Source organism: Oryzias latipes, chromosome 18 (assembly GCF_053564925.1).
Source record: "Oryzias latipes strain Hd-rR chromosome 18, Olatipes_Hd-rR_3.1".
Lineage (NCBI taxonomy): Eukaryota > Metazoa > Chordata > Actinopteri > Beloniformes > Adrianichthyidae > Oryzias > Oryzias latipes.
Window position 1 is genome coordinate 1,993,505 of NC_136254.1, and position 27,442 is coordinate 2,020,946.

At 49.5% G+C, this 27,442-nt stretch overlaps 3 protein-coding genes across 10 annotated transcripts in view; 1 reads left to right on the forward strand and 2 right to left on the reverse strand.

Annotated features, from left to right (window-relative positions):
- Positions 1 to 700: 700 nt before the first annotated feature.
- On the reverse strand, positions 701 to 12,252 carry si:dkey-28a3.2 (uncharacterized). 4 transcript variants are annotated; one of them, XM_078936597.1, is made up of 6 exons: positions 12,085 to 12,252; positions 11,132 to 11,250; positions 5,282 to 8,129; positions 3,055 to 3,675; positions 2,926 to 2,975; positions 701 to 2,853 (listed from the first exon to the last, which is right to left on the reverse strand). In XM_078936597.1, exons 3-6 carry the CDS (start codon positions 8,066 to 8,068, stop codon positions 2,463 to 2,465), a joined length of 3,849 nt encoding a protein of 1,282 aa, XP_078792723.1. In that variant the 5' UTR covers positions 8,069 to 8,129; positions 11,132 to 11,250; positions 12,085 to 12,252; the 3' UTR covers positions 701 to 2,462. The 4 variants fall into 4 exon arrangements, with proteins under 4 accessions (XP_078792723.1, XP_023821791.1, XP_023821790.1 ...); XM_023966023.2 differs by having other exon boundaries at positions 11,132 to 11,253; positions 12,085 to 12,233; XM_023966022.2 differs by lacking the exons at positions 11,132 to 11,250; positions 12,085 to 12,252 and adding an exon at positions 10,924 to 11,058.
- A 90-nt stretch (positions 12,253 to 12,342) lies between these two features.
- On the forward strand, positions 12,343 to 23,780 carry zfta (zinc finger translocation associated). 2 transcript variants are annotated; one of them, XM_023966025.2, is made up of 5 exons: positions 12,343 to 12,811; positions 14,707 to 15,228; positions 19,005 to 19,367; positions 20,929 to 21,369; positions 21,448 to 23,780. In XM_023966025.2, exons 1-5 carry the CDS (start codon positions 12,703 to 12,705, stop codon positions 21,912 to 21,914), a joined length of 1,902 nt encoding a protein of 633 aa, XP_023821793.1. In that variant the 5' UTR covers positions 12,343 to 12,702; the 3' UTR covers positions 21,915 to 23,780. The 2 variants fall into 2 exon arrangements, with proteins under 2 accessions (XP_023821793.1, XP_023821794.1); XM_023966026.2 differs by having other exon boundaries at positions 12,368 to 12,811; positions 19,008 to 19,367.
- Positions 23,781 to 25,437: 1,657 nt separating this feature from the next.
- rtn3 (reticulon 3) overlaps positions 25,438 to 27,442 on the reverse strand; it is a 30,853-nt gene continuing 28,848 nt past the window's right edge. For all 4 annotated transcript variants that reach the window (XM_078936598.1, XM_004080061.4, XM_004080062.4 and 1 more), the window contains one exon: positions 25,438 to 27,325. In XM_078936598.1, coding sequence (XP_078792724.1) covers positions 27,277 to 27,325 — 49 coding nt within the window. In that variant the 3' untranslated portion in view covers positions 25,438 to 27,276. The remainder of the gene's footprint in view (positions 27,326 to 27,442) is intronic.

A 27,442-nucleotide genomic window follows, 5' to 3' on the forward strand; every position in this document is an offset into this window, starting at 1 on the left:
TATTGGGATACTGGGAAAATTGGACACAATATGTCAAAGGATATGACCATATTAGGAATGTGGGCGTGGCTGACAAAAAACCCTCGGTTGCCAAGGAAATCCAAAAAAATCTCTTTTGCAGGTTCTCTTCACATTTCCATAAACCTGTTCCTAATCTCCTGGTGACCAAAACATTAAACGGTTGCTATGGAGATAAAACCAGCAGAAAAGCTGCCATTTTGAAAAAGAATTTGTCACCTGCAGCTCCGACCAGAGCAGCAGAGTCAGAAGGGGGAGAGTGAGGGGGAGTCAGAAGGGGGGCGGTGGGCCACACAACGCCGCTTTGATTTTCTGTTTAAACTGGAATTCTGTGTAACCCTTGTGCTATCCTAGGCTATCCTTTAACGTTGGGAGTTGGGTCATCTAGACCCACTAGACAGTGTGCTGAACCTTTTTAATGTGGCCGGGATAGCACAAGGGTTACGACCTGATCAACCTCCGCAGGTATCTACTTCCTGTTCCTTTGACCCTTTGACCTTTTCTATCATTTGTTCAGTTTCAGGACACTTTCCTCCCTTAAACCTCTGCAGTTCATAACTGACTCTATTAGATTTCTGTCTGCTCTCTGGACTTTGACACCTGAAAGTGGAACAAGAAAATGCGACAGGTGAGGTTCTAAAGATATTGACCGTTAGGACAATAAAAGACAGGACGTCAAATGTTAAAAAAAAGACGTTTTTTATTCCAGACGAGGCATTTTAAGAGAGGGACGTTCTAAGACCAGGTGGTCTGCTTCCAGCTCCCTGTTGTGCTCCAAGCATGCATTTAGGCTTTTCCTCCACAGCTTTGTGCTCTCAACACTTCCTCCTCCAGCATTGGAAAAGTCAGAAAAAGAGACCAGAACATGTGGATTCAGTCCAGAACCACATGATTGATCCAACAAGCTGCTGAATCTGCAGAACTCTTCTCACAAACAAACAAACTCAACAGATTTGTTGGAGGTTAATCAAAAATGAATTTGGTAAATGAATGAACATAGAAAGTCCCTCCTGACCTCTTCAGAGGTGAAGGTCGTGTCTCACAGTTGCTGCGTATTGAAACTGAATTGAAACAGTTTGCTAGCGTTAGTAAACTTTACAGTAACCATAGTAACACCGACTGTGTGGCGGACAGCACAGAGGGCGGATGATCCGCAGTCTGAGTTTTCAACCTCTTTCAAATTTGTTTCAAGTGTCTCTTAATCCTAAACTCCCATTTTCCTTCTTAGCCCTTGTGCTATCCTATGGGGTCCACATGACCCCCCCTTCCATTGAGGTGTTCCCCCTACCATGACAAAGGTGGATAAAGGTGGAAAGATTTCATGTAATCCATGGACACCAGTGAAGATCACAAATCATCGTCTAGTGGGTCTAGATGACCCTACTCCCAATGTTAAAGTGCCTAGGATAGCACAAGGGTTACGGAAACTTTTCTGTATTAATTTAGTATTAACGTGACGTTTGAAACGGGCCTCTTGTGTCGCGTCTCTGGCTTTGTAAATGCAGTTCAGTGATCTTAGTTTTCTTGTGTCTTAATTTGGGTTGGCTGTGAGTTTTAGTGACGGTGGGGGGGGCTCCTGCAGACCTGGACGTCCCGCGTTTGGTTCCTCATTCATTGGGTTTTTTTCGGTACTACATGACAGCTGTCTGTCAACATCACAGCACCATAGTATAAGATGATATATTTAAACTTTATTTTGGCCAAAAATCTCCCCCTAAATGCAGACGACAAATAAACCACAGGTTGATTTCAGCATAACCCTTGTGCTATCCTAGGCACTTTACCATTGGGAGTTGGGTCATCTAGACCCACTAGACAATGATTTGTGATCTTCACTGGTGTCCATGGATTACATGAAATCTTTCCACCTTTATCCACCTTTGTCATGGTAGGGGGAACACCTCAATGGAAGGGGGGGGGGGGGGTGTCATAGGATAGCACATGGGTTATAAACGAGTTTAGTATGAAGAAATGGATTCGTAGTGAGAACCACTTCTGTCTGTCATGACCTTTGATGACCTCCAGAAGGTGAGAATAACCTGCTATGCAGATGATGAAGAAGACGGAGACGGCAGTGACGAAGGTACCGATGACGAGTGAAACCATTCCAGACGCACAAAATGAGGCGGTTGCTCCAGAACGCAAACAGAACCTCACGGGCCTTCAGAAAAACAAGACGTTTGTCTCTTGAAGAGAGGGATGCAGATTGTCAACGGAATCAAATAAACGTTTTATAAAGAATCGGACAAACAAGAACAATAACAGAAACGTCTTTATGACATTAGAAAAAACTGAGGTAAATGGTTTTTGGGGCGTCGCGTCCCATCTTCCAGCCTCTTTCCTTGAATGTGAAAAAACAGTTTTTTTCAAAGTCTGCTTGAAACGAGGACCGGTTCTCCTGGACCGCCTAACCGTTCCTCTCTCAGAAAAGCCGACGCACGTGTCTAGATGTTTCTCTTGGACTGCATACCTGCCAGATCCCTGCTGTTCTGCTGCAGCTGCCTGCTGAAGAAGCGCTCCCGCCGGGACACCTGCTCGTCCCAGGCCTCCAGGATTCGCTGCTTCTCCAGGGGCTCTAAGGTCATGGAGTGGGGGTGCGTCTCCTCGATGTGGGCCCTCACCCCCTCCGGGCTGTGAGAGTACTGCAGTTCCCCACACACCATGCAGACCAGCAGCTGGTTGAGCGGATCGTAGTCCATGAGGTAGTGCCTCCTCCACACTGTGCCTGACAGAGCCTCCTCCTCCTCCTCTTCCTCCTCGTTGTCCGGATACAGAGACTCCGAGCAGACGGTCAGGTTTTCACCTCTTCTCTGAGCCGTCCACTGTCCCGGGTGGCTGTAAACACACATTCATTGTCATTGTTCGTGGCAAACTTGAACACAACGCTGTGAGACGGAGGAAGCACACCTTTGGAAGTGGTCTGGACCTTCTGAAGGGATTCCCCACTGACCAGAACCCTACAAGGAGACACGCATGACACCATGGAAGGTCTGTATGTGCTTGTTTTCAAGTGAGATGACCCTGACCTGACCTCACCTGAGCGGGCCCGGCCCGTGGCTGCAGGTCCGGGGGGGGGAAGGAGGGGCTCCAGCTGCTGGGGCCTATCCTTGGACTGAGTCCTCGTTTCTGAATGGCTTTCTTGGCTCTCTGTTCCTTCTTTTTGACTCTCCAGTATTCTCTCTTTCTCTTGGTGAAGTCCTTCTCGGACTCCCCAGGGATGAGTTTAGGGGGAAGCACGGTGCACAGGGGGGCTGATTTGATGGAAGACTCCGCCCGACTGTTAGGAACCTGAGGATGACCACGAGGAACTCTCCTGGGGCTGGTGATGGAGCAGGCGGGACTTTGGGGGGGGGGCTCAAAGAGCTGCAGGTTGAGGCTGGACAGCGGGTTGTCTGGAGGTTTCAGGGCTGGAGGGGGGGGCACACAGGTTACCTCGTTGGTTCTTGGAATCCACTTTTGGAAATATTGCTGAGGTTCCAAAACCCTTTGTGTGGGGGTCGTCTTCTCCACCCTGCAGGCGGCGGGAAGCTTGACATGAGGCGTGTCAGAGGACCTCTGAGTGGTGCTTGTTGATTGGCTGACTAGCAGGAGAGGCGGGGCTCTTGGACCTTCAGCCCCAGAAGAAGCCGGCAGGTCGGACTGCAGGATTTGCTTGATCTAGAAGACAAGACACTCATGTTTGCAAAGGGAGGGAGGGATCTTCTATTCATTTTAGTGGGACTCATTCAGTGTTCACTCCACTGACTGTAAATGAGAACTGGACTGAGTGACTCCGCCCCCCCCTGGCCTTCCAGACAGGAAGTGGCTCCAAGAAGCCAAAATAAACAGCTGTCATTCCATTGGTCAGAAGAACCGTTCTGGATCTGATACCTTTTTTTGACATCTTCTCCATAAAACTCATTACTTTATGATTTTTTTTGTAGTTGAAGTTATTCAAGTTATAAACTGACCAATCCAATGCTTCAATCAAAGCACTGATTTCAGGGCGTGGCCTTCCACCGTGATTGGTGACAGTAGTCGTCATAGAAACGATGACTCAGACCGACTGACCACCAATCACTGCTTACGGACGTCGTCATGGCGATGGGTTCTATGGGTGACGTCACACGGACTCGGTCCAGTTCTCTGATACAGTCAATGCTTCACTCTAAACATTTATTGGTGCTTTGGTGGATTATGGACATATTAAAGACAGCGGCGTTCACATATAGGGATCATGATTATTGAACACAAAAGTATTCCGGTCTCACGTGTCTGATGTCCTTTTTCAGGGCTGAATAACAACCCCCACACCGGTAAACGCTGACGCAGGTAAAACGCCGCACCTCACCTGCTCATGCCTAAACCAATCAAATGGAACGCCGAAGAACACGGAAATAATAATGACCTGAAAGTGAGCCAAACAAAAACAAACATTTCAAGCAGTTGGTCGGCTTAGAAGGACGGTAACGGACGGCAGGTAGCGGTACGGGAGGGGCCGTGGTATTGAGGTTGTCCTCACGATACCACGGCCAGACCTGCTTCTCACAGCGGCCACGCCAACAGCACGGGTCCAGCAGTCACCCGCCCACCCACGAGGGTCTGCCCCTTTATTCCCGCCAGCTCCGCCCCCTCCTATTTAAAAAGAAGGAATGCCAGAGCCTCAGCCTGCAGGCATCACGCATCCCGTTTAGGTCCTGTGATACGGATGCTGCTGGTTCCAGATGGACCGCAGCTATCACAGAGATCACAGATGCACTAAAGTAAATCTCCCAGGTTGGACGCTTCTATTAAAGGACTGATGCATGTCTTTCTGGAAACAGACTGTAAATGTAAGAAATACAAATTTTTAAGGACTATCGGAATGACTTTGGAAGTTTGACTGCTCCTCATTTGGATTCTTTGTCTTAGTTTTCTGCTTCTGGACCTTTAGACGCTACAGCAAACGCAAGAATGAAGCAGCTTTTCTGGCTTCATCTATCCTCCATGGCTGCCTGATTAAACACTTTAAGAGCCCAAAAAATTCCCTTCTACCTCCCAGATCGTGTTTGGGTACTGTCGGACCTCAGGCCGGTGGAACGCTGCACCACAGCAGAGTGGTGTGTTTGTGACAGAAGCGTGGAACCCGGTAGAACCGTCTACTATGCTTGAGACCACTACGGTTCCTCCGTATGGAGATGCAGAAGAATCCTAAATGGAACTGGCCTTGCTGGGGGGGGAGCGGCTTACAGGGTTCCAGCTACATCTCTGTTCTTTGACGTTCTTATGAATCGGCAGCACTCACCTGAATGCTTCCGGTCAGAAGCAGCGAGCTGCCGTCTTCTCGCCGTCTCTCCTTCAGTCGGGCTCTCTGTTGCCTCTTCATCAGCTTCCAGTACTCCCTTTTCTTCTGGAGGCTGCTGGAGCCGAGCTGCTCCGCCCCAGCCCTGCTGGGCTGCTGTGAGGGGCCAAACGTCTCTGGAGCCGGGCGCCGTGTGTCGCCCTCCGGTTCCTGCTGGTGGGGGCATTCCTGTGTGATGTGATGCAGTTTTGGTGGTTCTGTGGAACAGCGGGTTCCACCGTTTTTGCTGCACAGTCCCTGAAGTCGACACGGAAGCATCCGGTCATCCGAGGCTCCAAAGCTGTGGGTGAAGTCTGAAGGACTCTGGGCTGAGTACTTTTCCTCTGAGAGCGGCAGAAAAAGGCCGGTCTGTGAGGAGCTCTGAAGGTTTGGTTTCTCCTCCACGGTCTGGTCGTCTGGCTGCCAGTCACTCAGAAGCATGGCCACGTCAGCAGAGATGGGACTGATCGAGTCCCTCTGAAGATCCGGCTGTGGGTTCGGTTCTGAATCGCCCTCCACCGCCTCCATCTTAACGTCAGAGACAGAGCTGAGGGACTCCTCCAGGAGTTTCTTCATGGAGGCCACGGCCAGCAGAGTGGCAGCCTGGCTGTCTGCACACTGAGACGGATCCGCCTCCTGCTGGCTCCCTGGAGGGGCAAACGGGGAGGCCGGGGGCTTTCTGTCGGGGCAGATGGCTGGCTCTGGCTGAGGATTGGGGTCAGACTCTCCCTCCTGTTTGATGCCATCCGCCTGTGGGGCGATGGGAGGAGTGCTGCTGTGGAGGCGGAGCCCGTCTCTTGCGCCATGGCTGAGACCTCTCCCCAGCGGGGTGGGGGCTGCCGCCTCCTGCCTCTGAGCCTTTCTCCTCTTCATGGCTGCACTGAGGCCCAGCTTGAGGCGAGCAGCAAGAGCCGCTCGCTGCTCCCGTTTCTTCGTCCTCCAATACTCCCTCTTCCTCGCCACCCTCATCTCCTCGGACACTCCGGAGTCGGCAGACGAGAACCTCCACGTGGCGGCCGCCTTCACCGCACACCTGCCCAGGTTGGGTCCAGAGGAGGGGTCCCTGTTGGGCGGAGGAGCCCAGAGTTTCAGCGGACCTCCGCTCTGTGAAGAAGGAACGGTGGCGGTCTTTGGTCTTGGAGAGCTGCGGACTGCCTGCAGAGCTGGAGCAAAGGAGGCTGAAGATGGAGGAAGAGGAGGAGAGGGTTGGTGCATCCCGACAGGAGCAAAGCTTCTTTGCTGGCGCTGCAGCTGAGTGATGATGGGGGAATTCTGGGAAACCTTGTGGTTCTCCTCCTCCTCCCCCTCGTGTCCCGCCGTGTGGCGGCCTTTGGGACTCTGAGGAACGCCCACAGCCAGCGTTCCGTCCTCCCCGATGAACCCTCCGATGGCGTCGGAGGCCCGGACCGCTGAGCTTCCCGCCGCTGCTCGCGCCCTTCTCATCTGGTTGAGGATTTGCTGGTAACGTTTGACTCTCCTCATGAGGGAGTCCTTCTCCCTCAGTCGCGTTCTCATCTCCATCGTCAGTTTGGCTCGTTGTTCTCGCTTCTTGACCCTCCAGTACTCTCTGCGCTTGGCGACCACCGCCTCAGGCGTGTCGCTGGGGTCGATCCTGGGACTGCTTCTGGTCACAAACGCTGGCAGACTTTTGCATCTCAGGTTTCTCTGGGGGGTCAGATTCCTCTGGACTTGGATGGAGCGTTGTCTGGGTGTTTTACAGCGAACGCTTCCTCTGGTGCCGTTAGAATGGAAGGCGTGATTCTGAGGTTTCTTCCCTGAGGTGGGATTGAACGGGGAATTGGTCGGTGCAGCTTTATTCCCTCGTGTGTGAGGAACGTTCATCGGACTTTTTAGCGTGTTTGTTATTGCAACGGCAGCACTTTGCAGCCGAACAGATGAGAAGGATCTCAGGATGGGACCTGGAGGATGCGGGTCGGATCGGCCCGTCGGTTTCATCTTCTGCTTGGCTCTCTGGGCTGCCGTTTTGGCCCTCTGCTCCCGTTTTTTGATCCTCCATTGCTCCCTGCGCTTGGCGGCCTTCTCCTCCTCAGACAGTGTGGGGGCCTTGGCTCCACGTTGGGGCGTCGGATGTGTGGCTTTGGGCTGGGATTCCTCACAGGAAGGGCCATGAGGGGAGGAAATCCTGGTATCTGGTAAAGCAGCTTGTGGCCTACACGGGGTTTGGGGTACGGATCCGCCGTGCAGCGATGCACGCGGGCGGCCATTGTTGACCCCCATCGCTCTGACTGCAGGCACTGACGGACCGGCGTTCCTCTGGGACCCACCTCCCAAAGGTGAGGGAACCACTTTGGCAACCCTCGCTGCTGAGGGTCTCACGGCGGCCTCCTCCGCTGCTTCAGCCGGGACAGAAGGGAAAACCTCGCTGACTTCAGTCTTTTCAGGCCACTCCCCCTTTTGGGTGTCAGCAGCACCGTGGGAACTTTTTGGAATTGTATTTCTACACTGTGGAACATAAATCTCACCACGCCTGGGGTGCAGAGAGGAGGCGGCACCGGGACAGAAGGAGTGCTGGGGTTTTCTGTCTGGACCGTCCAGAGTCGCCTTTCCTCTCCGCTTTGCCAGCCGCGCCCTTTGCTCGCGCTTTTTGTTCCTCCAATACTCTCTTTTCTGGGCGAGGGTGGCGTCGTCGTATTGTGAGGCGGGTTGGTAGCGACTGGACGCGGGACCACTTTTCCCTTTAGCGGGGGGCGTGGCCGCCTGGTTCTCATCCAGCCTCATCCTGCGGTTCATGGGGCGGTCCTCTGTGAGGCTGCAGAGCGGCCGGCAGGTTGGATCAGTTCACACCGGCATCCTGGAAAACACAAAACACAGTCTGTTAGAATTATCACGGAATTGGAGGCGGGGCTTCTGTCTAACGGTAGAATGACAGTAATGCTGTGAAACCAGTCATTATCGTCATCTTTCAAATATTCATACATTTAGAATTATTACACACAGACATCTCCAGCTTGTATTTTATCGTTTTGATTGTGGCTCACAGCTGGAGAGAACTCGGCGTTCAGAGTCTCAGTTGGAAACTCTTGGAGTCACGTCTTCAGCAGCTAATGATCTCCAGAAACCTGCAACGGTTTCCCGAGACGTTCAGCGTTCTCAGTCTGGATCAGCGGCGACAGAAGACTGGATAAGAACCAACAGCCTTCAGCAGGACGAGCCGTGGAAGGTCCAGAACACGGGCTGTACGTAAAGGTCGTGTCGCACAGCCGACGTGCACGTTTTCCACGTATGAATGTCGGTCTTCCGTGATCCATGTGTGATCTACGTCATCCATACGTGTTTCTTCAGTTCGTCGATGTGCTCAGACGTCAGTCGAGGTTTCAACCGACAGAATTCAGTTCAAAAGTTTTGGTCGGTTGATAATTACGCAATTTATGTGTATTTTAACTGGTTTATACGTATTATTACATACATCTTTTACAATTGTGTGTGATTTTTGTGACATGTATATAGAAATGTGTGTCTTTCCAGGAGCGTTCCACGTTTGTCTAACAGACTTTTCATGCATGAATCACTGATGTGTAACTTTTAGATCACGTATACGGCGCACAGATCACGTTCAGATGACATCATTGATGCATGAATCACTGATGAATTACAGAGAAACATCACAATAATCACACGGTTCATGTTCTACGTTGGTTTACGTGTTCTTAGCGTGTTTATTCCTACTTCTTCTGTGGTTTTAACGTGGTTCATTCCTGATACATCTGTGAACATTTCACCTAAAGACCACAACTTTTCTGACTTTTTCCAAGTATATTCATGTATGACCAGTTTACATCCGTGTCATATGCGCTTCACGTATGTAGTGGGACACGGGCTTTCATGAACAAAAGGACAAGTGTGGTGGAACAAGACTCAGTAGCAACAAGGAGACACTGTGAGGAGAAACTCCTTCAAGAATCTAGAGGAAGACACATGGACCACGCGTGTAGCGTTTCTATCATCAAGCTCTATGAAGATGTTGGTTTGATTTCCCAGGAGGCTTTGGCCCCGGCTGTCTGTCCGTCCGTCCAGTTCTGATCCAGATTCCAGCTCAGACCAGGAAAACAAAGACGTTCCTGGATCTGTTGGTCTGCAGGTGGATGATCAGAAAGGGGCGGAGCTTGGAGCTTTACTAAACCAAAAAAAACATTTTCATTAAAGTGGGTCGTTAAGATGAAAGTATCATTTTTATTTTCAACAACTTGTTTTTTTTTAAGCTGAAAAAGGATGTTTGTGGCAGCCTGATTAAATTAACAGTAAAGTGTCGTGAAACAACCCTTGTGTTGTTGTGTTTAGTTTAGTCAGGCAGCTGTGACTCTTCCTGGACGCCCTCCCCTCCTCTGATATGGAAGCATTTCTGTAGCATAATCAAAAATACGAGTCAATACCTGAAAAGCTTTTTTATTTTCAAAATAAAGCCGTCTTTGTTGACTCAAAAATAAAATGAAAATTCAAAATCCACCAAACTGCTTCGTCTTTTTCAACACAACTTATTCTGTCGCTTAATTAAAATGATAAAGAAAACGATTTTTGACATTTCATATTCAAAATATTTTGTTGTGAAAGTGTTGCAAAATTCAATTATAAACATGAAAAATTTCCCTATGTAAAAGAATCAAATGACTCAAAAATAAAAGTAAAAATCCTCTTTTCATAACAACACAGTAGAATAGTAAGCATGGGGGGGGTTGAAATGCAACCCCCTTTTTGCATTTTCGCTTTAGTTAAGTGACAGAATGAAAAAGAAAAAGTGCTTTGGTGGATTTCTTTTTCTTTTTTGAGTCCACAAATGCAGATTTATTTTGAAAATGAAAAAGCTTTTCTGGTTTGAGTTTTATTTTTAATTATGCTCCAGAAATGCTTCCATACACTTAAACGGACTTTCCTCTTTGCGGTTCTTGAGGAAACCTTCCGTAGAGACCAGTTTAGACCGGGTCAGAACCGGGTTAGAGCGGGTCAGAACCGGGCAGCTGCAGACGGAGACAATGCGCTGCGCCGCCCATGTCCTCCACCCTCAGCTGTGCCCCACCGGAAGCCCCTCTGCCCCAGCCTGACAGCATGTTCGGTTTGGGGACAAACCTCCCCGATTGTCCCTAAAGAGACCGGCCTGGCACGGCCTGGATCACCTGGTGAATTCTGGCACACAAAGGCGCGCGGGGGCAGCAGCAGGAAGCCGCGCTGTCCCTTTAAACCCGTTCAACCGTCCACAGCCATTTTTTACTCGGGGTTCTCTACTGCTGGTCAACAGGGGTTGGGTTCGAACCCGGTACACACAGAGGCAGAACCCGGACGGACGCGGGGCCCGCGCGCTCTTTCTGCGCGGACCCACGTCTGTTCGGGCCGCCGCCGTGGGACTGCGTGTTCTTCCGCCGGCTGTTGTCCCGCAGGACGGCCGCTGTCTGCCTGCGAGACGGGCTGCCCGGTCCGGCCCGGAGCCGCGCGGGAGAGAGAAGCATGCATTTCCGTTACCTTTCTGAACTTCCCGGGACGTTAACGGGAACGTTTGTGCGGAAACACATGAGACCCGGACACCGCGGCCACTCTCCCCCCGCCAGCCGAGCGCAGGCTGCCGTGACAACAAAGTACCAGGATGTGGGACCTACATGCTAGCGCGAGGCGAGCGCGCACGCGCGCGTTAGAGCGAGCAGCTTCCACAGACAGGGCTCCCGTTCTCCGGTCCTTTTCCGGTAAAGACAGATGTCTGCAGACACGAGCAGCTTCAGGGTCCAGAAAAAGACGGTGAAGAAAACCCAAAACACAACAAAGCAGGAAATCAGTGATGGACTCGTGGAGAGACTAGATCAGCTTCACCTGTCTCTAAGCAGGCACGTGCCCTGCTCGGGGGTCTGCTACTTCCGGTCCTGAGGGCCGCTGTTCAGGTGGACAAACAGGTGGACGTGACGGTGAACCACGTGGGAATGTTGTTGTTCCTGCTGGGAATAAAACTCACTGCAGTCAACAACAACACAAATAGATGAAAAATAATGACAAAATAGAACACACACAAAGAAAAACGACAACACACAAACACATTTAAAAGTGTAACACACACACACACACACACAACCTGACACACCTAGAAAAATATAACACACACAAACACACATACAGAAAAATATAACACACCCACAAAGCAAAATATAACACAAATGAACACATACTTAGCAAGATATAACACACACACAAACAAAAATAAATATAACACACACAACTTGACACACACTAAGAAAAATATAACGCACACACAAAGAAATATAACAAACACATACACATAAAGATGGGACACACACACACACACACAGAAAAGATAACACAAAATTACAGCAAAACATAACACCCAGACAAACAAAGAGATAACACACACAAACAAAATAGATATAAAACACACAACTAGACACACACCAAGAAAAATATGACACACAAAACACACATAGCAAAATATAACACAAACACACACACATAGAAAGATATAACACACACACACAAACAAAAATAAATATAACACACACAACTTGACACACTTAGAAGAATATGACACACAAAGTAAATTTTAACACACACAAAGAAAAAAGAAAAATAACACACAAGCCAGCGTATAACACACAAACACAAAAAATGACACACACAACAACATTTAACACACACCACAAATCACACATGACAAACGTCCACACACACAGAGTAAACTATAACACAAACACACAACAACAGAGACTTGATTTAAACATGTGAACAGTTTGTTTGATCAGAGAAAAACTCCAAACCGGTGGAGGTCTCGGGTTTTCCGGTTCTCCGGTTTTCCGGTAACAGGAACACCGACCTCCTCGGGGCCCGCAGCTCAGCAGCGCTGGGGTCTGGGGCCGCGTCCTGCGCGTGCGTGTGAGCCTCTCAGATTGACTGCTTCTGTTTTTCCACAGCAACTGTAGTTTGGTGCGCAGCTTATCAGCATTAGCGCGCCTCCCCCACCCCCACCCCCCGGGGTGGATGTGCATCATCGGCAATGTTACTGTCTCTTTAAATTTACCCAGGAGCCCCTTAAGGAGCCCCAGGGGCCCCTAGTCAGGCTCCCCACCCAGAAGACAATCGAGAGCCTAAAAACCCATGAGTGGAGGCCGAGGCGGACTTCCACAGCGTCGCGCGGGGCCGTGGACTCTGCGCCACCGGAACGCGCCACTGAGGGATCCTGGAAAAGTTCAGTTGTCCCCCCGTGCGGGGCGCGGGCTGGGGGGGGGGACAACACGAGATCCACAGCAATGGGTTTGTCACGGAGCGCGTGCCAGATGCGTGGCGAGCGGCGCCGCACGTTCCTGCCGTGACATGCTTCTGATGTGAAAGTGGCAGCAGGAGCCGCGCGGCACGAAGGGGACCGGAGCCGCGAGGAGATGGAGGCGCGCGAGCCCGTGGACTTGCGGCGCTCCCAGCAGTCAGAGCTGCTCTCGGTTATTATAGGCGGAGAGGAGGAAGCCACGCGAGAAGAAAGCGACCTGGGAGGTAAAATAATAAACAGGAACTACTGATTTATTTGATTCTTTTGAAACTCGCGGCTAAGTGTGTATGTGTGTGTGTGTGTGTGTGAATGTGTGTGTAAACATGTCAACTGGCATTGTCAGACAGTTAATCCATGTCACGGACAAAGCCGCGCGGCGGCATGGCCCCTCCGTCTCTGGCTCCTATAAACAAAGACCCACAGCGCGCTCACCGCTGACACCTAGCGGCCAGGGGCGGTACTGTCCGTTCAGATCACGCTGCTGCTGAGCAGAGGCAGCAGGGAGGCGATGGATGCTCTAGAGATGCAGATGTTCTGGCCCCGCGTTGTATTTATGGGGTCAATGCTGTAAAGCATTCTATAAAGTATTCAACCCATAGTTTTCCCGTTTTTCTTTCTTTATTCTAGTATCTTCCACCATTTTTGCTGCTTAACTTCTACAATTTTTCACCTATTTTAGCCGTTGAACTATTCAAATGTTCAGCTCTTTCAGCTTTTTCCAGCTGTGACTTTTGGTTTTTCAAATCCTTGAACTTTTCCAGATATTCCAGGATTTTTGCCTCCATTGAAATACATGGAGAATCCTTAGTGCAGAAGCTCGCTGGTTCGATACCCGGCTCTTTTGTTATTGTGCCGTTTTCACTTTATTCATGGTCAACTTTGATCATTTATTTTTTTAGTTTTTGTGTCATTTATCACCCTTTTAGTTTAATTTTCATGCAGCAATACAGCATTCAACCCTGCACTAGTTTTTATGAAGTTTTATGCCATTATGCAGGCAATAAATGTCAACTGTCTAAACTATAGAATTTTAAAAGGAGAACTTTCTGGGTTGAAAATGACAACATTCAACATTTGCATTTGAGACAAGACTAAGTTCAGTTCAGTCAACTTTTTATCAACCTTTTCTGGGCAGCGGGACATTCCGGGATGAAAGAGCATCTTGGCAGCAACAATGACAGAAATCCAAAGCAGTGTTTCATTTTTCTGGGTTCTGGTCAGTGAGAAAAAGGCCAGAATGGTTGAAGGAGGCAAATTCCTGGTCTTTTTTTAACAATTCAGATCAGGTGACATACATTAGAAAACAAAGAACATTAAACTGTACATTAATTGTTCAAGCTTATATTAAATTATAAAGCTGACGTTTTAATTGCTTTTTTGTTTTATTGGGGAAATGGAGTCTCAGTAAAATCTAATTAGGGCGGGTAAATAAAAAAAATTGGGAGCTTTATTGCTAAATTTAGTTTTGTGGATATAACACTCGGTTATTAAAATCAGGAGATTTAGTAAATAAAATTGAGACAAAGGTTTATTATCACAGTTAAAGAAACCAAATAAGATGTTTTTTCATGTTAAAGTTAAATGTGTATAAGTTTTAGTTTCTATCAGGTTTGTCCCACATTTTTTCAGTGTTTTTGCATCTATGGATTTGTTCAAACTGCTGGTCTCACTGACCGGATCCAAGCGCCCTGAAGGAGACCAATCGGCTTCGGCTCTCTTGTCTGTGATTGGCTGGTTTGGAGGCACCCGAGCTCCGAGTTGGTCGTCATATGAAATGAAACAATATGCATTTATGAAGGACACAAGTAAAAACAAAAACATGTATTTTGGAACCAAAGAGAGAAAACACGGATGGGATTTTCCAAACAAACATTCCATATTTCCCTGTGGGACAGTAATATTTTAAAAACTGTAAAATAAATGAAGGCGTGACTTTAGTTCTCATTGAAGTGTCAGAGACATCATGATGAATGTGGTTCTAATGGCCAAACAGTCAAAGCAAAACAGGTTAAAGTCCGGCTGCTACGACTCATCTGAATGACTGAGGACCCCCCCCCCCCCACACACACACACACACACTGTGTACAGTTGACTTCACGGCAGTGTTGTGTGATTTCAGGCGATGGTCACGGCGAGGAGGAACGGCGGGCCTGCGCGGTCACACCTGTCAAGTCGGCAAGCACCAGCTACTGGACGCTCACAGAGGGTCCGGATCAGCCCCTCCTCCTCTCGCCCGCGCCCGGCCCCCCCGCGCGCAAACCCCGTGTCCAGAGAGCGTCCCGCCCGGGCCTGAGCCGGATCCCGGGCCGCGACCACCGGCGGTACTACCACGAGTACTGGCGCAGCGAGTACCTGATGGACTTTGACGCGCAGAGACACGGAATGATCTGCATGGTGTGCGGCAGCTCGCTGGCCACCCTGAAGCTCAGCACCATCAAGAGGCACATCCGCCAGAAGCACCCAGACTCGCTGCTGTGGAGCGCCGCCGACAAAGAGGTCATCCGCTCAGGGTGGGAGAGCCACTTGAGTTTGGGGGGGGCTCAGAGGTCATACGCCTCTGGAGCTGAAACGCCTCTGATGGAGGAGGAAGAGGAGGAAGAGGAGATGAAGGAGACCCTGCAGCTGAGCCAAGGAACCGCCGGTGGGTAGAAGTCCTGGTAAAGTGGAGTGAGAGGTCTGTGAATGTGGCCCCCACCTGCTGATGGGGGGGCATGTCAGTATGAGGGACGTCTTAGGTTATCTGAATGCAAAAACACAAAACACACACACACACATATGTCTCTTTGTATAACACAAAAGGGACAGAGTTGTGTATTTGAAGGTTTTCTGTTCTATATAGAAAACCTCGTTTCCTCTAAATGGTCCGGTTCGGTATGGTCGAGTACGGTCCGGTATTTTGAGTGTTTCCATTATAAAATGGACCCATCAAGCCGGACCGAACCGCACCATTTTTGGGCCCCCTTTGGTTGCAGGCCAATAGATACCGGTAATTGGAACGGACCAATTAGGGCGGAGCTACTGTTGGAACCCGTTGATTGGCTGAAGGTCATTACGGCAAAAGGAATCTCCAAGAAAGCCATTGTTGCTGTTCACCCAGCATGCCGATCCAAAACGGACCAGACCGCTCAGTGGGAACGAGGATTTATTGTTCTGGAATGTTGAGTTCAGAGAGAAATAAATCAGATGATTCAGAAAAAATATTACAATAACATCACAGCAAATTCACTTTTCCATTAATGACATGAACCACTAATGTGAGTCTCAATAAAAAGTTGTGTTGTTCAGATCATTGACTGTATCTGAGAACTGGACTGAGTGGGCGGGACTTCCATAGAAAATGTTTCAATTTCAAACGAAGTCGGGTCTGTCGCCATTTTCTCCCCAACGTGGACGTCGCCATGTTGGAGCCAGACGACATCAGTAAGCAGTGATTGGTCCACGTCTGTGTGTGCCAAGGTTTCCATGGCAACCCCTCTGGCCAGTCAGGAGGGAGCTTGTTGGAAGGCCACACCCCTTCCACCTTGAAATCTGTTTAAACATTCAATGTGAGACGGCCTACTTTTACTGAGGCATCTGATTGGTCCGTTTGTGAGTAACTTGAACTACAGAAAGAAAAGAGGATCATCAAGAAGATGTTAAAAAATAAAGGTTCTTCTGGCCAATAGAATGACTGAGTAACAGCTGTTTATTTCTCTATAGAAGTCTATGGGATTTGGAACGCCATGGGGGCGGGGCCACTCAGTCCAGTTCTCATCTACAGTCAATGGTTGGAATACACTAATAGATGAATAAATGAGCTAAAAACAGCAGAAAGCAGTGATCAATGCCACATTTGACCAAAGTCAACGTTTGCTTTACCCTCACATTTTATCGAGGTCCCTCCATAGTTCTGGCCTGTTCCTGTCCAGACAGAACCACGGCCTGTTCCTGTTTTAGACAAGATGACAGAGAGCTCTCTCTATTTTCAACTCAATAGGAAACTCTTGAATAGAATAGAATGCCTTTATAGTCACTATACACATGTACAATTCGCATCACATCGCATACAGTGAAATGAGAGCCCCTAACTGTTCAGTGCAGAAATGCATGAAAAAGAAAATTCCAAAAAATGTGCAATTCACAAAAAGTACAAAAATGTACAATAAAAAAATTGGATGATTAAGTAAACACGTTTTCCTTTCCACAGTGAGGTAGGTATTGCAGTATCTATGCCCATGATAGCAGAGATACAGTATATTGTACATAATGAGATGCACATAGTGAGAGAGAGACGTGGGTGTGTGTTTGTGTGTGTTTGTGTGTCTGTGTGGAGCTGTCAGTGTCAGTGCATGTGTGAGTCCAGGATGGTTATGGCTTTGGGGGAAAAACTGTTTTTAAGGCGGTTTGTCGTTGATCTGATGCACCTGTAGCGCCTTCCTGAGGTCATTAGGTCAAACAGTCCAGATCAGGGTGGGAACTGTCTTTTATGATCTTTCCAGCTCTGCTAAGACAGCGGGAAGAGTAGATGTCTGACAGGGGGGGGGGGGCGATGATCCTCTGAGCTGCTTTGACTACCCTCTGCAGTCTCTCCCTGTCCGCCATGGTGCAGCTGCCGTACCACACCGTAATGCACTACGTCTGAAGGCTTTCAGTGGACGTACGGTAGAAGGTTGTCAGCAGGCTGGGGTCCAGATTGTGCTTCCTGAGGACCCGCAGAAAGTGGAGTCTCTGCTGGGCCTTCTTGATGACCTCTGTGATGTTTTCTGTCCAGGAGATGTTGTTTGAGAATACGGCTCCCAGAAACCGGAAGGTTTGGACCCTCTCCACAGGGGGGAGCTGGGTCGGTGTTGTGCCTCCTGAAGTCCACGATGATCTCTTTGGTTTTCTTGGTGTTCAGAGCTAGGTTGTTGTCTCAGCACCAAGCTGCCAGCTTCAGGACCCCCTCCCTGTAGGCCGCCTCGTCTCCCTTTGAGATGAGTACGACGACTGTGTTGTCATCAGCAAACTTCACGATGAGGTTGCTGTCGTGCTGCGGACTGCAGTCGTGGGTGTAGAGGCAGTACAGGAGGGGGCTCAGCACACAGCCCTGTGGGGAGCCAGTGCTCAGTGTGTGTGTGGGGGAGAGGTGGGGGCCCAGCCTCACTGCCTGGGGACGGTCAGTGAGGAAGTCCCTTATCCAGGTACATGTGAGGGGGGGCAGCCCTAAAGTGTCCAGTTTCCTGATCAGTTTGTCCGGGATGATTGTTTTGAAGGCAGAGCTATAGTCCACAAAGAGCATCCGGACGTAGCAGCATGCAGGGCTAAGGCCATGGCATCCTCTGTAGACCGGTTTGTGCGGTGTGCAAACTGGTGGGGGTCGAGGTCTGGGGGGAGGTGATCACTGATGTGCCAGAGGACCAGTCTCTCAAAGCTCTTCATGATAACTGGAGTGAGCGCCACCGGACGGTAGTCGTTGAGGCTGGAGATGGGAGATTTCTTCATCACTGGGATGATGGTGGCAGGTTTCAGACAGGAAGGTATCACTGCCTGGACCAGGGAGAGGTTGAAGATCTCTTTGACGATAGGTACCAGCTGAGGAGCGCATGCTCTAAGACCTTTACCAGGACCTCCATCTGGGCCAGCTGCCTTTCTGGGGTTCACTGCTAGGAGCGCATTCCTGACGTCATCTTCAGTCGCAGTGAGTGGCGTGATTGGAGAGGTGGAGCTGGATGGGATTGGGGGTGGGGCGGCAGACTTCTGTTGTTTGGGAGCTTCAAAGCGTGCAAAGAAGTTGTTCAGCTCCTCTGCTTGCGCTGCACTCAGATGGTCTGTAGTTACTGGACATCCGCTGTAGTTTGTTATGTCATGTATGGCCTTCCACACCTCCCGCTTGTTGTTGCCTGACAGATGGGACTCCATGGTTCTCCTGTGGTCCATCTTAGCTTTTTTGACCCCCTTCCTCAGGTCAGAGCTCTGTCCCCTGACCGGAAGGCAGCGTCACAGGCTTTGAGGAGTTTGTGGACTTGGGTGGTCATCCAGGGTTTCTGGTTATGGAAAACCCGGATGCTTTTGTCAACAGTCACATTTCCGAAGCAGAACTTGATGTAGTCCAGGACCGAGCTCGTGTGTGTTTCCAGCTCCTGGTGTTGAAACATATTCCTGTCCGTCTGCTCAAAGCAGTCTTGTAATCTGCTAAGTGCATCATCAGGCCAGGTCGTTATAGTTTTTGTGGTGGGCCTCCCACTGCGTCTGAGGGTGGTGTAGGCTGGGGGTAACAGGAGGGAGAGGTGGTCTGACTCCCCGAGGTGGTATACAGAAACAGAAACCTGGTGGCACAAACATGATCCAGAGTGTTTTCACCCCTCGTGGCACACTTGACATGCTGGTTAAACTTCAACAGTACAGTTTTCTTGCAGTTTGCATTTTTCTGGGCACTACATCCTCTTCTCTGACCACCAGCAGACCCTGCAGACCGAGCGACCCCCCCAGAAAAGCATGGAGAAGCCTGCTCTCTGTCTCCTCACTCTGTGGAGGGGGGGAACCTCCAAGATCCAGAGGAGGAGGAGCAGGAGGCTGCCGGACCGTCGGCGCAGACCTTGGAGCGGTACCTGAACGACTCCCTGCACGCCTGGTTTCGTCAGGAGTTCCTGATGGAGTACGAGGCGGAGGCCGGCCGCCTGCTCTGCATGGTGTGTGGGGCGGAGCTTCCCTCGCTCCACCTGGATCACATCAAGAGCCACGTGCTGGACACCCACCCCGTGTCCCTGCTGTACAGCTCCGAGGAGAAGCACTGCGTCCTGCAGGCCTGGGCTCACGCTCACGGTGAGAGGCGCGGCGTTAAAGACGTGTGAGGGCCAACCGATAACCGTCTGAAGAAAGTGGGATTGCAGCGGGAATCTCTTCATTTTTCCTCATAAACCAGAAATACATGAAATGCAATTTGACCCAAATGACAGTGAATGTTTATTTTAAAGACCATTAATAAATCTATATAAAGTGTGGGTAAAACTTAGTCAACACAAAATCTGGATTTACATGAAAAGTCACACATTATTCACTATTAAATGCTCACTTTTAATGATGTCAACGGGAAAGATGAGATAATCCTTTATTTGTTCCACCATGCAGGATAAGGATAAAAAAAAGAGTAAATGTGTCACAAAACGCTACAGTAAGAGAAAACTAAAAAGGAATAGCACCATAATAATGTAGTTAACAACATACTTTAAAGTACATCAGACAAATAGGTATTATTTTCAGAAACACAAACCACTGATTTGGATAAAAGAAACAAATCTGTTCTTCTTGTTCGGCCCTGTTGGCTCTGAAGGTCAAGTAGGTTTAGTTTGGTTCCAGAAGTTTACGACGGCCTATTCGTGTCACACAGCGACATTTTCCACGTATGAAATGTCAGTCTTCCGTGATCCATGCGTGATCTACGTCATTCATACGTTGTTTCCTCGTTCGTCGATGTGCTCAGATGTCCGTTGAGGGTCTTTACGGGAATTTGGTTTTGAGATGTACAACATTTTTGGCTGGTGAAGAATTATAAAGTTTACGAGTATTTTACGTGGTGTAACCCTTGTGCTATGCTTTAACGTTGGGTCATCTAGACCCACTAGACAGTGCTCTGAACCTTTTTTCTTCAATGATTTGTGATCTTCACTGGTGTCCATGGATTACATGAAATCTTTCCACCTTTATCCACCTTTGTCATGGTAGGAAGAACACCTCAATGGAAGGGGGGGGGGGGTCATCTTAGATAGAACGAGGGTTATATGCAATTATGACATAAATCTTATACAATTGTGTGTGATTTTTGTTCGATATATACACAAATGTGTGTCTTTCCAGGACCGTTCCAGGACTTTTCATGCATGAACCACTGATGTGTAACTTTCAGATCACGTATACGGCGCACAGATCACGTTCAGATGACATCATTGACGCACAGATTTTGGACCAGATTTGATTTTTACATTGTTTTTTATGGTGGTTCATTCCTGATATGTCTGTGAAAAATTCATGTAAAAAACACAACTTTTCTGACTTCTTCCACATAGATGGACGTGTGACCAGTTTTCCTCCATGTGATATGTACTAAATGTTCGTAGTGGCTGTGGCACACGGCGTTTGGGACGTGAATTAGCCAATCACAATCAAGAAAATCATACACACAGTCCTTAAAAGGTGTTTGGCCACATATTGATTTTCTGACAGGAGCTTAGAAGTTTGAACGCATGCCTGATTTGGCCTACAGCCGGGCTTTGCACATGCTTGGTCTTGCTGGGGTTTCCTCTGTTCAGTCAGTGTTCAGTCAGTGACGACTTTGTGTTTATTGGTATTTTGTTTTCTGCTGTTGCGTTTGTCTTCCATGTGGCAGAAGAGTCAGAGAACTCGGTCAAATCCGAACACAACACCAAAGGAAAGACGATGGACGTCTGTGCCGAGAGCCTAAAAACCACCCAGACAGACTCAGACGTGCCGCCACAGGGGGTCGGGACCTCCACTCAGGACATTTGTCTGATTGGTGAGGACGGAGGTGTGGGAGCTCCGCTACAGGAACCTCCACCCAAGAGGCGGCGGCTGCAAGTGGGCAACCCGTGGCGACTGCGTCTGGACTACCTGGTGGCGTACGGGCCGCAGGGCCAGGGTACGTTCTGCATGGTGTGTTCTCAGGTTCTCCGGGAAACCAAGGTGAGCAGCTTCCGCCAGCACATCCAGGAGCACCACCCGGAGACGACGGCGCTGAGCCGGCAGGAGAGGGAAGCCATGGCCGCCGCCTGGACCAAAGACTCCAGCGAGGACCCATCGCCGGCCGACAGTGAGAGGCGCCGCCGACACGCTGAACAGCTGTTCTGCTTCTAACCTCCTCAGCTCTTTCACGTCGCTGTTTTCACAGAGATCCCCCCAGGTGGAGGTTCGGCTCTCAGTAACGCGGCGCCAACGGCTGAACCTCCACCTCGCGATGTCAGAGCTCGCACCAAAAGGAGAAAGGAGGGGAGTGCGAGTGGAGGAAAGGGCAAATGGAAAGACGCTGGCTCCAGCGGCCTTGCTCCTCGCCACGGACACTACCCCGGCAAGGACCAAAGGAGGAACTACCAGATGCGCTGGCGGATGGAGTACCTGATGGACTACGACTGCAAGAGACACGGCCTGATCTGCATGGTGTGTGGAGCTAATCTGGCCACCCTGAAGGTCAGCACCATCAAGAGACACATCCAGCAGGTCCACGCCCACTCCCTGTACTACAGCGCCGAGGAGAAGCAGCAGGCCGAGCTGCGCTACACCCAGAGCGGACTGCACCTCGACGAGCACTTCACATCCCAGGAGCACCAAGACCCGGACGGGGCCCCCTTCAGCACTTAGACGGGCGCTTCACCGGCGCCAGCCTCCACCTCGCCTGGGTGGGTCCAGCGGCTCCGCCTCTGCTCTGATGGCGAAGACGCTGAAAGATGAGGACAGTCAGTGACGACCGGCCGTCACGACGAGGAACGGTCCAAGCAGAGGTAGAAAACAAAAAAGCAGGTAAACGAAGAAGAAACTGAAGGTCCAGACAGGAAATCAAAGCTTTATTGGTCAGATTTAGTTGTGTTAGTTGTGTTTTACAGATCCGTTACCGACGCAGCCCTCTTGTTTGAGCGGCGAGGTGTTCGGCGGCGGCGCTACACTGGAGTGGAGCAGTCGTGTCGTCGGAAGCTCCGCCAATTTCCAAAAAAACAGCGGTAGAAGTTCAGAGGAGCTCTGCAGCGCTCATTTGAGTATTTATTGAGATTTCCTGGTTTGTTTTTTATGTTTTACCCGCTAAACAAAACGATCCATGGAGGAAAAAAACAGTCTGCGTGTTAGTCAGACGTTTGGACCGGAACTAGCGAGTCACGGGTCTTCACCGACACCGCCATCTGATGGTGTGAACGGAACGCCAGAAAAAGAAATGACTGATGAGATGAATGTATTGTGAAAAAAAGAAGCACGATTTGGTTAAGTGGTTGTCACTTTATTGAGCTGGAGGCAGGATTTAATGAAAGGATTGAGCTCTGCGGCGCCCCCTAGGCTGATGGCGGCGCCCTCTCCGCCTCCATCAAACCCCTGTAACCTGAGGGTCGCCTCTGACCACATTGATTTTCGGCGTTTTTCCCTGAACACCAGATGAGTTCTGGCCTGTACAGATTCTACCACACGATTAAGTATTTTTGGACATATTTATTTTTTCAGGGGGCGGGGCTTGTTCCTTGTCAGAGCCTGAGTCTCATCTCAGGAAGTTAACACAGCACTTTGTCCCACAAAAATGTACTAAGTCCCCTCTCTCCTGTCGAAAGAGGCTAAATTCTCCTTATTGCTGAAGACAATGAACGGCGCCGTGCAGTTAATGCGTTCCCGCTTCCCCCGTCGGTCCACGCCCGCCGTCGGTCCACGCCCGCCGTTGCAGCACCGACTCATCTTACCGTCAGCCTGCACAAGAACCCGTCAATCTTTTCCTTTTCTTTTGTATCAGCACTTTGTTTGCGTTTTTCTAAATGTGTTTGTGACCTGGTTACAGTTTTCTGCTACTTCATTCACCATTTTTTTCTCTCTCGCCAAAATAAAAAAGAAGCAAAATCTTAGCCGAGTCGGAGACAAACGCCATGAAATGTCAGCGGGACGAAGCTTCTCAGGGATCGTGCTTTGACCAACACTTGAATGACAGATGAGCTTTGATGTGGAGATGTCCGGGAACGTGGATCATTTCAATATTCTAGTTGTGAGGAGAGAAAACGTAAAGAAGCCCAAAGCAGCCACTACGTTACCCATAATGCTCTGTTTCTATCTCTGCATTTTGCAATGACATTTTCACCAGTTCTGCCTAAAGGGAAGAAAAATCTGGACTTTTTTGTGAGATTTGGAAATAAGTGTACATAAAAAAATCAGAATTTCTCTGAAGAAAAGGGTTAAAGATGTACGTGGCTCCTTTGGCTTCTGTTGTTGGAGCCGTTTCCTGTTTGAAATGAAGAAAACACTGGAAACGTTTGGCTGCAAACACTCCTCTGACGGCGTTTCCAAGAGTTTGACAGAGTCATTCAAAGTTCCTGCTTCAAGGAGCTCCAGGTAGAAACCAGCTTCTCTGTTTTTGCTCCAAGGGCTCCGTTTGGAAAAAGACAAACTGTGATGGACGGCCGCCCCTCTCCCCGTTACTTCATCTCCGTTTCTTACACGCTGTTGCTCCTCAGCGATCTGTGAATAAACGTTCAACCACCAGCGGCTGTTCTCTTCTTCCTCTCTTTTCCACCACACACTGAACTCGCGGATACGTTCGTGCATCTCCTCGGGGGATTCCAAACTTCTTAGCCCGCTTCATCTCTGATTCTTGGAGCTGTCCACTCGTAAAAAGACGTTCTTCTCTCGTTTCCCTTTCATAGCTTTGCAGCGTCACACGGTTAGATGTGTGAGATGAAACCTGCAGCTCACCTGGACGGCAAAATCTGATCACACAGAACAAAGATTCAACGTTGTTCCTTTGGGACCAGAAAGGGAGTTTGATCAGAATTGATTTGAACGTCTTTTGATTCTAGGGGGGGGGGGGGGGGGGGTCCTTTATATTAATAAAAACCTTTAAAAAAATGAGAAGCTGTACGTTCAGAGGAATGTAAATGTCTCTTAATTTGGATTTATTCCTCTTTTGGCTTTGATTTGTTGGTTTTTCTCAACACATTTTCATGAAGTTAGTCTTTTTTCTGTTTGTTCTGTAATGTGGAACAACGCTGAAGATGTGGAGGACTGGGGGCGGAGTTACAGCGGCTAAAAGCCCCCCCCCACTAACGTTGTGTTTAGGCGTTTCTAAATGGTGTGTGAAGCTCCGCCCCACACACCATGCAGGCCGTCACCGTCCTGTTATCATGATGCTGGACGGCGTCGTGTTCTCCTGCCCCCCTCCCCCCGTGGTCTGGGCGTATAGCAGAGCCCCCCCCCCCCCCCATTCAGGGAAACGGGACTCCAGAAAACATTCTTCCGATCATCCGAGGATGTTTGACTTGAAGGAGCTGTAAAGGTTTTCTACAGAAACCTTTACAGTCCAGTTTCCCCAGAAGGTCAGAGTCATGTGACCACATGACCTGAATCCACGGCGGTCTCTTCCTTCCCAGCAGAGGGAGTGTTCCTCCTTCCTGTGGCTCTGATTGGGTCTACAGGCTTCTGTTTCAGAACGTGGTGCTTTATTGGAATGAACTGACTTGATAATATGAAGAATAACATGTCGATGCTTGGAATAGATTATGACCATCAACCTTAGTTGGACGTTTTTTCAGACCAGCTTACATAAAAGTCTGGAAGGTTCTGAGAAGGAAGGGGGCTGCACTACCAGACGGTGTGGGGGTCTTGGTATTCCAGGAGACCCCCACAACGACACGCTTTGACACCTTTAGAGGGTGGGGAGGGTTAAGAGCAACCAGAGGTCACCCGCTTTCCCTGTGCTGAGAAGATGAACCGTCCAAAGCCGGGATCCCCAAATCCAGGCCTGGAGGGGCCGGCTTCCTGCTGATCACCTGGATCAGGTGCATTTAGCCAATAAGGAGCTTCAGTGGCAGAATGGTTGGAAAACATGAATGACACCGGCCCTCCAGGCCTGGATTTGGGGACCGCTGATCCAAAGTCTCATTCTGAAAAATGATCAGAAGATGATCAAAGCGTTCCCAGTGCTCTTGGAATTATAACGATGACCGTTTAAGTCCAACCTCCTAAAGCGTCATGAAGGGCTGCTGGAGGAAGTGAAGACTCTGGTCTCTGGGTGATGTAGGGATCCGCAGAACCAGCTGGACCCTTCCAGACCAACCAGGACAGAACCCGTTTGGCCCCTCCTCCCTGTGACGGCGAGAGGAGGCGGCGCGAGCGCTCAGTCAACATCAAAGCGACACGGAGCCAAAGCTTTGAATGATCTTTATTCGTTTCACTTTGACATCAGAACAGAGACCACAAACATGTTTCACTTATCTTCCTGCAGCATCTCTCTGAAGGCTCCAAAAACTAAAATCCATCACAGCGGACGCAAAACAAAGCTGCAGTGCGAGAACACCCACAGGCCGACGACGACGAGTCCAAAGAAACACGGCGAGAACTTCCAGAACACGACCAGGAGCCTGACGCCATCCGTGACGAGGGTTCGGTTTTCCCTCTGTTTGGGACATTGGCTCAAAGGACGACGCCTTCGGGGAAAATGTCCCCATTTCTCCAGAAAAACCTCAGCAGGTTCTGAAAATTCCTACTTTCTGATTAAAAAAAAGGAGATCCTCTACCAGAACTTCATTTCCCACGGTGCTTTGAGGCACCGCTTCACGTGTTGGCATCCCTGCAGGTTGGTTCTTACCGTGGTGAGGATGAACGCGGCTCCTGGACGCGTGAATCTGTTTAGACCCACAAACCACAGGAACCGAGCTGCCAACGGGTCCTAGAGGACCGACATCGACGCCTTTTCAAGCTACCACTTCTTCACATTCACATGAATAACGGAGGAGCGGCGCGTCGTGTCAGCTGCTGCAGCTTTAGCTTTGTAGACGAGGTCTCAGCGAGACGCAGCAGGACCCAACAAGGACTCCTGAAGCTGGCGTCGGCGTTCAGGGACATGCATGTGCACACGGTCGGTTCAACAAGATTAAGCAGTAATACCACTCCAACGATTAAAGAAGCAATCCTAATAAACGAGAGTCAAGGTGGAGAATACCGTAGAACCTATAGAAGGGGTGAAACCATCGTTAACTTATACTATGACATGCACTTCATGGCAGCCAACCAAGAAAACCTCTAAGAACAAAATAATAAAACCTCACTCCAGCTAATGAGCCTCACTTATAAACTAGTTTCTAAAAGGTACTTTTCAACTTACTGAGCTTTTTGTTTGTAAACTGTGCAAAAATATACAGAACTGTCTATAAGTTTAAAGGTTTTGCCAGGTAGAAGTCAGGAGTTATTCAGCCAAATGATGATCTAACCACTTTAAAGACTGTTGGTCAGTCATGTAGGACGTTGCATTAGAGCGAAGGACTCCAGTGATTTCTCTGTTTTGCACATCAGTGAGACTTTAGAAAGTCTGAAAGTCTGAGAAAGCTCCGGAACACAGCAGAACTACAACAAAAGCTGTTATCGAGCTAAAGGGGGGGTGGAAGCAGCAGACCTATAAATAACGTTGGCTATAAGAATTCGTCATCTAAATGCAGGACGCCAACTGTGCGGGTCAAACCCGTCCAGAACATGGTTGGGTGAGGAAGGAGGGGGCTCTCCTTTGACTTGGCGAGTGTTTGTACATCAGAAAACCAACAGACGCGGACGAACTAGACCCAATCATCACCGCTGGCTCGCTGTCCAAAACCTTTTATTTCAGAAGCCTTAAAAGAGCGTAGAGACGCCAATTAGTGACAGCAGAGCCCGACACCCCCCTCCCCCTCTAACGTCATTTCATGGGGCGATCCACCAAACCGGGCCATAGATTCGGTCTAGTTCGACCCCGACTCCATCCCGCCGGGGCGGGACCCGCAGCAGCGTCACATGATCCCGGCCGCTGTCTTCACATCCACAGCTCTGTCAATAGTTTTAGGTTGAACATCGAGAAGCGTCTGAGATTTCTACCTAGCAAAGTTCGGGGTGGTGGAGCGATGAGCGCTGATTTGGGGGGGGGGGGGTGTCAGGTTGGATGCGGTGATGAAGTAACCTCAGAGAGGGTGGAGGGAAGGTAGAGATGACTGTGAGATGTAGGTCTGCGGTGCGTTTATTCTGTTTTGCTTCGTTTCACGGCTCCGGGGAGTTTCTCTTGCAACCTGAAAGACAGAAGAACAGCCATGTGACGGGAGATGAATCCCTGCAGCAGCTTCACCGTTACCCATGAGCAACGCAGGTCTGCATGGGAGCAGAGGAGCAGGAAGCTGCACCCTGAC